We start from the raw sequence: 13,591 nt of genomic DNA, 5'->3' as shown, positions 1-13,591 counted from the left end.
AGGCTAACTGCTATTAATTAAGTTTTGGCTAACTTAATTAAGACTTGGCTAACTGAAAATATTGCTTTTTGTTAAATTTAGAAAATATTTTATGATATATATAATTGTCACCATTAGCTTTTCACGTAAAAATTTTATGTGAAAAGCTTATAGTGACAATTTTGTCGCAAATGAAAGCAACTAACATATTTGCCCACAGTTAATTAGGCATATGACATAAATTATTAGCCTTATGACTAAAATGATTGAGTTATCAACTTTTCACAGATTTTTAACAATTAAATATCATTTAAAGTTTGATTTTGTTTACAAAACATAAAAAAAGTATTGTTATATCATGAGGAAAATAAATCTTGAACTAAAAAAAAATATTGTGGAAGGGCTTAAATCCAGACAATCTAATCCTGAAATTGCTGCTGAGTTCGGAAAGTCTCATAATCTCATATATAAAATCAAATTGCGCAATAATTTAGAAGTAAATGAGCCTAAAAGTGGTCTAAAGAAAATTTTTACACCAAGAGACCGAAGAACAATCGCTCGTTTGTTCTGGAGAGTCTAAAACTGCAAAGGATGTTACTAATTTAATGAATAACAGCTATGGGACTCATGCTTCAGTGCGGCCAGTCAATAGAGAGCCCAAAAGAATTGGTTTTCAATCCAGAAGAAAGATCAAGAAGCCATTGTTAGTTTCTTGTCACTGCCAAGCTCGTTTAAACTATGCTAAACTTCATGCACACATGACTTTTGATGACTTTTATGACTGGATTTGGACAGATGAAAGTAAAACTAATATGTTTGGATCAGATGGTATAAGATATACTTGGAGAAAGCCTAATTCACCATTAAGTGCTCAAGATTTTACACCAACCGTTAATTATGGCGGAGGAAAACTCTTGTTTTGGGGATGTTTCTGTGCTCATGGAGTCGGTGAATTAGTGAAAATTAATGGAATAATGAACGCTGATGACTATATCAACATCCTTAAGGTAGGATATTTCAAGTCCCTTCGAAAACGGGGCAGAACTGTACGTAACACGATGTTCATGCAAGACAACGACCCTAAGCATAAGGCTGATAAGACCATTAAATTCCTTCACAAGAAGAAATTGAAAGTCGTTGACTGGCCAGCACAAAGCCCTGATCTTAACCCACTCGAAAATTTATGGGCAATAGTTAAACAAAGGGTCTACAACTTTCCTACTCCACCTAAGAATAAGGATGAACTTTGGGCTAGTGTACAAGAGGTTGCTATTGTTCCTGAAAGAATTCAGGCTGTCATTAAATCTAAGGGAGGATACACTCGATATTAATTTACTACAATATGTTATTTGCTTTTATTTGCAACAAAATTGTCACCGCTAGCTCTTCACATAAAAATTTAAAAAAAAATTCAATATCCTATAAATTCAATAAAAAGCAGTATTTTCAGTTAGCTAAGTCTTAAATTTAATTAATAAAACTAAAATTTCATTTTTCTTCACAGCTTTTCTATTAAAAAAATATATATATATATTTCTTTGTTCAAACATGGTGACAATTTTGGCACATACTGTATTTTTATATTATTTAAAAAAATCTACCAACAGTTTTCAAAACAGCAATTATTCAACAAAGATGACTTAAGTAAAACTATAACTCATAATCTCAACAATGTTATTCAAATTATTGTTTATAACTTGGTTGATACCGGAACCTAATGAATTTTGCACAGTAGTAAGAGAGCCACTTACCTATATTACAATAAAAAACTATGACTTTACTAATTTTAGGAATTTGGAATGTTTTCAATAAACTCTTTTTATTGCTATATCTTGCAAAGGAGACCATATACTAACAAAGCTGTCTATGGTTTCATTAACAAGAATGTTATTACAGATGTACAGTAGTAAAGATGTAAGGGCTTGTATAAAAGTTCTTAGCTACACAAGAAGTTCTATGCAACTCACTTAAATATCAAAATCTGTTACTTATGGGTTAATAATAATATTACACAACACTTGTTGCCAATAGCAGTTTAATAATAAAATGCAATTAACAAAATAATAGGTTTAATTTAACAACAAATTATTGCTTTATTTATTTTTATATAATTATAGTATTAAGTTGGTAATTTATATGGCAAACAAAAGACTTTTAAAAGAGATATGAGCAGCAAAGAGTGTAATAAAATTAAAAAAATCTATGTGTTAACAGAAACAAAACTAACTCATGCTAAAGTAACAGAACTAATGAAAGTTCATTGAAGTTGATTTTCTTGATTTAATAATACTTTATTTTTCTACGATAACTTTTCTATAATAATTTGCATTTAAAATTTATATAACAAAATATTTTAAGAGATGAGAGCAGCAAATAGTTTAATAAATAATAGAAAAAAATTATTTTCAAAGGAAATTATTAGCAGAAATGAAATTTAAAGAAATACTAATAAAGTAAAAAAATGATGAAAGGTTAAAGTTTTCTTGATTCACCACCTTCCCAAATGATTTTTTTTCACTAACCAAAAAAAAAATATAATGCATAAAAAGTGAAATAAAGAGACACCAGTTTTGTATATTTTTCATATGGAAAAAAAAATTATTTTGGTACACATCTGACACGCTATAAAGTTAAGGTAATAATAAAAAGGATAAATTATTTTGGATCATTTATGATTCATTATGTGGTAAAGTGGTTAATGATGCTGCATTTTTAAACCAACTCAAAAAATATAGGAATAATTTTTATTTAAACTGTTTTTTAAGTAAAATCAATTTTTAAAGATACTTTTAAAAAAAAAACTGCATTTTTTGACAAAAGAATAAAGGTAAAGAATAAGTTATATAAGGATTGAGAAATATACAAAAAATAAATTATAAATCAAATATTTTAAGCTTAGTTTCTTTTTGTTTAAATCATTAACCTCATAGAGAATTTATGAGTTTATAATCATTAACCTCATAGAGAATTTATGAGTTTATACTTTATACAAAAGAAAAAATTTTTACATTGAGTTAGTGATCGACCGAAACCGAAAGTTGAGCCGAAACCGAAAGTACCGAAATTTCGGTTCAGTAAAGCCGTAGCCGAAGCCGAAATTGAAACAGCCGAAATTTGAAAAAAAATGTTAAAAATCCCTGAACCTTTTATGATCACCGAGTTAAAACAAAAAAAACTATTTTACGTATATCTAAGCAATCACCATGTAACATAATTTGATAAAAACTATAATATGTCAAAAAAAAAAAGTAGAATATGTCAAGACATTTTAATAATTAAAGTTAACAATTGAAATATTTTCTCTACAGAATAAAATTTTTTCCATGTTTTCTGGCAAAAGTCTGTTTCTTTCATTTGAAAGAATGTCTCCAGCAGTTGAAAACAACCTTTCAACTTCGGTAGATGTTGGTGGAGGTGTAAGGAATCTCTTTGCCATTTTTGCCAAACCAAACTTTGCTTTTAATGTTGTTTTTTCTTCATACTCTTTCCAAAACTCTAAACAGCATGAAGATGTTGGGCTTTCTAAGTACTCGTTTAAAACTTCCTTTGCTAATTTGGAAGTTGGATTTTTGGACCTTGCATTTTGTGACTGTGCAATTATATTTTGCATCATTGAAGAAAACCCAGTGTTCTCAATAGACTTAGTTTTCATCACAGGAGTAGTTTCATTTTGGCTCAAAATGGAACTGTCTAATTCCAAAAGAACTTGTTTTTTTGCAGCTTGAAAGGCTTCTTGGGATCTAAAGAAGTGGTGCTTGTATCTGGGATCAAGAAGTGTTGCTATTGCAAAATGATCAATGGTCTCTAAATCAAAAAAACGTGCCTCCATTGCTTTCTTTAAAGCATTTTTCATGCCAATCACTTCTTTGTCATCAGAGGGAACTTCGAATGATTTCAGGATAGTTGTCACAATTGGAATACATGCACTGATGTAAGCATCCTTTCCAGAGAGCAATTTGGTGGCTTCTTCGAAAATCGCTAAGATGTGTACCAGCTTTTCACACAGGTTCCAATCCTGTACAGTGAACTCAATGCCGCTGGAAGGACGGATTAGCAGCGTGGTAGCAATTGCTGATTTCAAGTACAGAATTCTTTCAAGCATGTAATATGTTGAATTCCAGCGTGTTGGGACATCATTTTTGAGTCCGAGCCTGTCAAAATTAATCATTTGAACCTCTTGTTGTTTGTAAAGCTCAGCAAAGAAGGAATTTGAAAAAGAAGCATGAGTGCAAAGCTTTCGACATTTTTCTATCAAGTTTACAGCACTCTGAAGTGAAAAAAGTTCTTTTTTAATCACTAGTTGAAGTGAATGATTTAGACACCCAGCAGACTTGTAAACACACTGTGGTTCTTTGAAAGCTGCTTTTATATTTGCAGCATTGTCTCTTAAGCAGAATGTGATCTTGTCCTTTAGCTCCCACTCTTTCACAACATTCTCAAGTCTTTGAAAAATGTTTGAAGCAGTATGTTTTTCATCAAACTTGGAACATGACAGGCAGAACTTGATCCGCTCCCATTTGTCTGAAATGAAGTGTGCCATCATGCCCAAGTACTTATGATGAAAGGATGACCAAGCGTCCAGAGAGATGGAGATAGTTTCAGCATTTTTTTCGTTAAGGATAACTTTCGTTGCAAGCTTAATCTTTTCATAGGTTGGATTGAGCATGCTTAGGTAGTATTTCTCACTTCCAATGTCAAAGTGTGGTGTAAAAACTGCATGATGGCGTAAAAATCCCGGATTATTCACAATTGACCAAGGCTGTAAGTCGAGGATAATCATTACAAATATAGATCTATGAAACTTAAGACCTTCTTCGGAATTTGAATCAATTTTTGAGATATTGTCAACCCAGCCAGGCATTGTAAATTGCAGCATCTCAGTCCTCTGGCGTTTTGATCTGATGTCAAATAAAGGTATTGTTCTTTTTTTAATTGTAAGAGGCTCAAGCTGATCTGAAGTTGGTATATTTTCAGGATTGTCGGTAGTTGTGAGTATTGCTTTTTCAGTTAGGAGATTTTTCAGAGTAAGCTGTGGATGCCGACTTCTTAAATGTGATGAAAGTCCGCTAAGTGATTGAAGTTTTGGATTGTGGGATCCACGAGATATTTTCAAATTGCAGATGTTGCAAGTTGCGTATTTGGAATCACTGGCTGTTACGGTAAAATGATTCCACAAATAGCTTTTCTTTCGATTATTTTCCATTGTAAAATTTAGCACTGAGAAACTTTGATTAAATTATTGATTTTGGTTACTTAACTTAAATGTTAACTTATTTAAAGAATGATTTGAGAATAGTAACTTGAATCAATTATGTAACGTGACTTCAATTAAAATTTCTACAATTGTTATAATTAAAAATTGATTTACTAACAAACGATTAAAATTAGGAAATCGTCATGATCCCACTCTAAATTAAAAAAAAGTTATCTAGACTTTTAAAAAAAATCTTATAAAAGTTTCGGTTCATTTCGGTTGTGGTTTGAACCGAAATTTCGGCCGAAACAGGAAAAGTAAAAAATTGCTGACGCAGAAATTTCGGCTTCGGCTTCGGCCGAAGCATTTACAGCATGCTGAATTAGTTTTTTGTTGCCAATCATAAAAAAAAATCATTGTCAGCTATCAAAACAATACAACAAAAAAAAAAAAAAAAAAAAAAAGCTATCATTAATTGGTTCATTTTCAAAAAAATTTAAGAAAATCATTTTTGAATTTGATTAACTGGAGATAGAAACTTATTTTCAGACTCTAATGTATGACTGGTCAATTCTCAGGTAATCAACTAAACCACACTTGTACAATTTTAAAGAGAGAATGATTGTATTTATTATAACCATCATAATGTCAAAGGTTTTATAGCATTATCATAAAACTTTCAGATGACTGTTTGCTAATATTATTTCAGCTGTCAAATTGTTAAACTTATGTCAATAATAAAATTTTTATAAGATAAACATTTTTTGTACTTAAGTTAAGAAAAAACCTTCTGAATTTGTTGTATTTTATAAACAATTACTTTATATTAGTTTTACATTTAAGAAAAATTTTTTTATTCTATAATTTTTTACTTTACTCATTAATAAAAATAATAAATGCATTAAAATATTAAAAATACAAGAAATAATAAAAATAATACCAACAATGATAATAAAAATAGTAATAAAAATAGTAATTGTAAAAGTATTAATAATAATAATAATAATAATAATAATAATAATAATAATAATAATAATAATAATAATAATAATAATAATAACAATGATAATAATAATAATAATAATAATAATAATAATAATAATAATAATAATAATAATACTAATAATAATAATAATAATAATAATAATAATAATAATAATAATAATAATAATAATAATAATAATAATAATAATAATACTAATAATACTAATAATAATAATACTAATAATAATAATAATAATAATACTAATAATACTAATAATAATAATACTAATAATAATAATAATAATAATACTAATAATAATAATACTAATAATAATAATAATAATAATAATAATAATAATAATAATAATAATAATAATAATAATAATAATAATAATAATAATAATAATAATAATAGTAAAAACAATAAATATAGAAATAATAATAGTAATGATAATAGAAGTAATGCTAATATTATATATATGATAATACCAATAACAACAATTATGAGAATAACAATAACAAAATTAGTAACAACATTAGCAACAACACAACAACAATAATAATTTTAATAAAAAGAATAATAATCATAATTAAAAACAAATACTTTTTTTAGTAATTAGAACTTTTTTAATAATTATTTGTATGCATCATTAACAAATGCGTTTGTGTATATTATTTATAACTGTTTCAACTATAGCATTGTTAAAACTGTGTCAATAAAAAAACAACGCTCAAATTGAATCGATGTAAACAAAAACGTTCTAAGTCATTAAATAGTTTTTATGACTTAGAACATTTTTGTTTACATAGATTCAACTATGCTCTTTAAAAAATGATGAGAATTGGTAAAATGAAAACATTTTAACTTTAAAAATTAAGTCACTAAAAATATTGTATCTGTCACTACTTGAAAGCCATGAAATACTGCTGATACAAAAAATATTGAGCTATAAGTTGAATCAGAGACAAAAAGGAGATTTGAAATGTTCAAAAAATTGTAAAGTTGTAAAAGTTCTTCCTGAAAATGCTTTGTTAATAACAACCTATTATAGTTTGTTTCAACTTTTTAATTGAACTGTGATGAGAACAAGTAACAGTAAGCTGTGAAGATTATAGTTTTACTGTATTTTAAAAAGAAAGGTATTTTATACCCTTTATAAAATTATTTTCAAAGGAGGCCAATTAGTGTGTGTAACTATAACAACTATGAAAAAAAACATCAAACAAAATGAATAAAATAAAAGATCCCATCAACCTGTTTATAACAATTAAAAACAGTACAAATATAAATTTAATTTTTTTTTCATTTTCAAAAATTTAATTCACAAAAATCAGCTTAATTTTAGTACTGGTAAAACTAATGCATTGTCATTTGTCATAGCCTACAATCTCCATTAAAATCAATTTTTAAAACCATGCAAGAATAAAATTCAATACTAGGAAAAAAAAACCTAATGTATTGAACCTATAAACATTCATAAGATCAATATCACTGATGTCCATTTATAGTTAATTAAAGCTTTATGTTTTCATATCTTGAATACATTAAAAAAAGTAAATTTATTAAAATTAAAATAAACATACAAATCAAAACTTTTTCCAAAAAACATCTCTCTCAATAAAATTGCACTAAAATATGCATCTATGAAACAACCCACATCATTGAATAATCACCACTAACAGATGTGCTTTCTTGGAAAGAAACTGAATATATTCAAAAATACCTTTATATATAAACTTTGGATTAAATAATATACAAATTCATTAAAAATGTAAAAAGATTTCATTTATTCAGTTTAATTATTCACATTAATTTTTTTTAGACTCATTTAGAATCAAGTTTTATTCCATTCTAACTAAAATAAGAAATTAATTTTGTCACTTTTGATAGAAACCTTCTCACCTTATGATGAAATGAACTTTTGGAAGATTTTAAATGTTAAACAGACCCTTAACAACTGCTATGGCCTAAAATAAGCAAGAAAACCTTATTTTTTTGAAAAATGTTGCACATACTCATTTTTTTATTTTTACATTAATTGACATTTAGGGGTCCCCAAAGGTTTATGAATTTCTTGCAAACCAATGCCAAAAAATCAATGAAAATTGCATTCAATGTGTGATAATCTTCTGAAACTTTCTACAAATCAGTCATTATCCTACTGTTGATTGTATTTCATCATTAAAGAACTTTTTATCATTAGAACTCAAATATGTTTTTCTATTTATCCCCCACCGGAGTTTGAGATACAATCAAAGCAAAAATCCTGTAAATACAAAAACATTAAATCATAACCAGGCTGAATTGTCAATTCATTGTGTCCATGGCATTAACTAAAAATACAAAATTACAATTGGATAAAATGTTGCATGAGTATTCAGTACCAAGAAACAAATACAAAAATAATAGCACAAAATTACAAATGGATAATACTTTGTTTGGTTATGCTCAGTATTACAGTTTGGAAAATTTCTAATGTCTTGATAATAACATATCATCCCATCAGATGTTTTGCTTAGAAGATTGCTATGATTTAACTTTGCAAATTCACTCCAGTGTTTTTCCACAAGTTGCAAAAGGTACTCTTTTTGTTCTGTATGAGAGAATTGAATATTGAATATGAATTGAATATGAATTCTGTATGAGAGCAACACCAAATCACAGTCATTAACACAGGCCAAATTATTAACCATCTCAGATGCAGTCTTGAATGATTGTTTTTCAGCCCTCTCTGTAACTGAAATCTCTAAAAAACTGTCTCAAATGGTGGTGGTCTTGAAAAAACTTCTAGAGATTGATAATTCTTGCACTGCATGATACAGAGTCTTAAGTACATGTAGTCCTCAATCATCTCGAATTCCTGACACAAGTTGTACCTTTTCTGACAAGAGAGATACCAAGAAAACAAAGAGAGGGTTCCCAGCTTTGGGCTCAAGTATCATGAGTGCCATAAACTTATTCCTATATTAACTATTTATCATAGCATTATATAAAAAAAAAATGAAGCTATATAAAAGAAGATTGTAGTAGGAGCTTCTAGTGCAGTTCATTTAATAGTTTCAAAGGCAATAGACAACTAATAAATAATTCATTGGACAATAAAATGAGTTTAAAAAAAAAAGTGAAATCAGCAAAAAGAAAAAAAAATCAGCATAACAATTCAAAACCAAAACAAAAACCTTTCTTTATTTCAAATTTATGAAAAAATCATTTTTGTTACTAATTGGATAACTGGAGTTGGAAACTTATTTTCAGACTCTAATGTATGACTTGTCAATTTCAGGTGATCAATTAAATCACACTTGTATGATTTTAAAGAGAAAATGATTCTATTTATTATAAACATCATGTCAAATGCTTTATACCATAATCACAAAATTTACAGATGATTGCTTACTGGTATTATTTAGGCTGTCAAATTGTTAAATTTATGCCAAAATAAAATTTTAATTGATAAACATTTTTTGTAATTAAGTTTAGAAAGAACATTTTTATTCTATTGTGTTTTACATAAATTAATTATTTTATATTAGCTTTACATTTAAAAAATATTTGTTTATTCTTTATTTTTTTACTTTAGTTATTATTAAAAATAATAAATGCATTAAAAATATTAAAAAGTTTAAAAATAATAAAAAAAATAGTAGCAATGATAATAAAAAAAAAATAACAACAACAACAACAATAACAACAATAGTAAGAAGAAATAATAATGATAATAATAAATAATAATAATAACAATAGTAATAACAATAATAAATATAGTAATAATAATATGAACAATAATGAAAATAACAACATTAATAAAAAAACATTTTAACAGTAACAGTAATAACATTAAAACAACAATAATAAAAATAACAGCAATAGTAATGACAATAGTAATAACAATGTTTAAAAATATTATAATAGATCCATTAAAACTAAAAATTTTATATTATAAATAATGTTATAATATAATGATGATAACAATGATTTTATGTTTAAAGATATTCAAAAAATATTCAATCAATAACATGTTGTAATTGCCAAATAAATTATACACAGCTAACAACAACTTACTTTCTTTTTCTTCAATGGATGGCTTCCGAGGGCTTTTTGTCTCAAATGATTTATCTAATAAGTATATTATCAAAAATGAGCAAACTATCCAAACATTTTGTTTGTGTAAAAAATAACTTCAACTTCTATTGTAAAAAGCAAAATACAGGAAAACAACAATTAAAGAACCTATTGTACAATCCTTTTAAACTTTAGAGAACTTTCAGATTTAGAAAAAAAGAAAAGAAAAAAAGAAAATAGAAAAGAAAAATCAGATAAATACAAAAGAACAAAATTTTAATAATCTTTTTACTATGTTTATAAACTTAAGAGAATTTTCAGAAAAAGAAAAAGAAAAAGAAAAAGCATTACTATAAACTATTTTACTTCAAATGTATTGAAAAAGATAAGTTTGTACTTGAAAACTTTTCCATCACTCTCATCAAATCTAAATCTATTTATCTTGTATACTGCTTTTACTAAATCATTCTTGTTGGCTAACATTAACCTGCAGAATCTTGTGATATTATGTTTTAATTTCCAAACCTACTAAAAATCTAAAGCTGTTTGCCGAATATATAGTGAAGGTGTATTTTTCTAGTTGCTTTGATAATTAGATTAATCAATATTTAACTGGCAGTCCCAAAAACCTAATTGAAAAGCCTCATTGAAGACTTTGAAAGTGTAGATGATTATGTAAGGGGAAGGGTTGAGAGTGATGGTGACAATGAACCCTGGCTGTAAGAGTGTTTCTAAAGCCCAAGATTAATTTCAAAGCTGTGTCTTATTATAAAATGACCCCAATTTCCCATTGGTACACAGTTCCACCAGTTTTGAGACTGATTGAAGAAGATAAAACAGTTAAATTTATTGAAAAACCAATTAAGTTAAGACATGAGTGTCACAGCCAAAATGCTGAAAGATGTATAAACGTGTTACTTCAGCATCTGTGGTTGGACTTGAAGCAGAGATGGAGTTATATCAAACAAAACTACGTCCAGGAAACTAATTAAAAATTTTAATTCAAAAAGTGATTTTAAATGTTAATATTTTATATATGTTTCTCTGTTTTCTATATAAATAAACACTGCACTACAATTGTAAGAATTTTTTATCTTGATAGTTAATTTGAAAATAGATGTAATATGGTCAGATCATTATATTTTTAAACCAACTTCAAGAAAACTTTGTGGGGCACCTCTCTTATTTTCCTGATTTTTACACATATAATTTCTACATTATGTAAATTTGCATATATAATTTCTACATAATGTAAATAGGCTTTTGATTATGCTGCATGTTATACTTAAATTAAATTATTAATAAACAAATGTCTTTAATGAACATTTTTGTAGCCCAGCTTGCCATAAGAAAAATTTTGCAGAACATTATCTTAATTCAAAAATTATTATATGGTGAAAATCTAAAGACATTGTTAACCAAATGTTAAAATTCCTAGCATTGAGAGCAACATTTTTACAACTTCACTCAGTTGAAGAGCAATTGATGTAGTAACTGAGTTGAACTTTGAGTAGGATACCTGACTAAAAATGAAAAAGATTTCTGACATAAGAAGAAATAGATAAACCTGATAAGGGATGAAAGCACTGTTTCAGTCAGCCTTGTGATATGCTGGTATGGACAGAAGAGTTAGAGACATAATATTACAGGAGTGTTAAAAATGAATTTCTTGATTAAATGCAGCTAATTAACTATATCAAATAAAAACAATCTTTTCTATCTCTGTTTGGTCAGTTCAAATTATGATTTAATTTAAATGTATCTCTCACATGACTTTGAAATTTTTAAAATTTGTCTTTTTTCAGACTTATACCAAGAAACTCTCTTTAGAATTTTTGAAAATATTTTTTCAATTATTTAGCATATTACTAAAAATCTAACTCAATAACAACAAAAATTTGTTGTATTTGTTGTTGGCTCAAAATTCTATCGCAAATGTGACAATAAACTAACATTCCTTTAGAGTACAAAATGCAATATATTTTACAAAATAACACAAATACTTAACACTAAATATTTTTAGACTTTTCTGAAAAGTATGGTCTATATAAAATACTGTTGCGCAAAAAAATTTGCTGTAAAATAAAAGTCACTCAAGAAAATCCATCTTAACCTTGTAAAATAGTGCAAGGTTAGAAAGATCTCCATTTAGAAAAATCAGAAGGAAAGATATTGAAATGATATATTAGAGAAGAAATCTTTTTCTTAGTTTGAAAAAATAATGAATTTTGGGGACTGAAACTTTAAAGTAAGAAAATACAATCTTTTTGAACTCTTTGCATTATTTCAATGGCCAGACATATAGAGTTATTCATGGTTTATTCTATAATTTAGTTAGTATTTGTAAAAATGTTATAAGCAATACAATAAGCTATGACTCATAAATATTAGGAATATAAAGGAGGTTACAAAATAAAAAACATGAAATTATGGAGTTAAAATCAAATTGATCAAGTAATGAGGAAGATATTTTAACTGAGTGAACACAAAACAATTACTGTGTTTACACTTACCCTAACTCTAACTCTATCCCAGGATTGGTTTTTCACCAACTCACTTAATACACTGTTTTTCATTAAAGTTTAAAAGGATTTAATTAACTGTGCATATCTAATAATCCATTAATACTAAAACACTAAAACTACTAAGTATCTTATTTTGGCACAATAATCAAGAACAGAGTAATGGAGTTACATTTTAAACAGGCTATGTATGGCTTAATTGAAATCAAAATAGTAAAAAAAAAAAAAAACATTTATGTAAAAGAAAAATATCTTGAGGGGAATCTGGAGCAATACTTTTGTTCTGGAATACAGCTGCTGATATAGTAGAAGGGTTGTTCAAACCTTAGAAAATAATAAACTAAAATGGTGATACATACACATACATACATACACACACACACACACACACACACACACACACACACACACACACACACACACACACACACACCTTCAAAGATACATATTACTAAAACAGCTTAATATAAAATTACAATACAAGACTTAAAAGTTAAAGACCAAATGTACTTTCATGAGACATTAAAAAAAACTTAAAGCATATTAATAGCTCGCATAATTTGAGATACTTTATAGCTATCAATTTACTTAAAGCTTGAAAATTTGTTCAGCAAAATATGAAAGTGTTTCCTGATTACTAAAAACCCTGAAGTACTAAATGCAATAAAATGCTTATACAAGGTATGATAGTGGTTTTCAAATTCACCACTTTTAAATTGTTTTGAGAATTTGCATATTTAAGCTATGTGCAGGCTTTTTGTTTATTTTCAGAAAAAGAGGAATTAAACTAATCAATAAAAAACAACATGATTTGTTATTTCAGCCTCAAATCCTCAAATGAGATAAATA

At 26.9% G+C, this 13,591-nt stretch overlaps 2 protein-coding genes across 3 annotated transcripts in view; both read right to left on the bottom strand.

Annotated features, from left to right (window-relative positions):
• The window catches only part of LOC149893772 (LIM zinc-binding domain-containing Nebulette-like), a 320,034-nt gene that overhangs the window by 166,933 nt on the left and 139,510 nt on the right, over nucleotides 1-13,591 (bottom strand). The window lies entirely within an intron of this gene.
• Nucleotides 1-13,591, bottom strand: part of LOC149893778 (NACHT, LRR and PYD domains-containing protein 3-like) — a 51,524-nt gene that overhangs the window by 19,723 nt on the left and 18,210 nt on the right. The window contains exon 4 of one of the 2 annotated variants that reach the window (XM_090076366.1): nucleotides 10,221-10,274. In XM_090076366.1, coding sequence (XP_089932492.1) covers nucleotides 10,221-10,274 — 54 coding nt within the window. Of the gene's footprint in view, nucleotides 1-7,741; nucleotides 9,721-10,220; nucleotides 10,275-13,591 lie in introns of those variants that run through there. The other variant, XM_090076367.1, reaches the window with a different exon arrangement.

Source organism: Hydra viridissima, unplaced genomic scaffold (assembly GCF_058129835.1).
Source record: "Hydra viridissima isolate aposymbiotic clone 2 unplaced genomic scaffold, HvirCarnegie_v1 scaffold_1, whole genome shotgun sequence".
Classification (NCBI taxonomy): Eukaryota; Metazoa; Cnidaria; class Hydrozoa; order Anthoathecata; family Hydridae; genus Hydra; species Hydra viridissima.
This window is presented reverse-complemented; position numbering and strand designations above follow the sequence as displayed.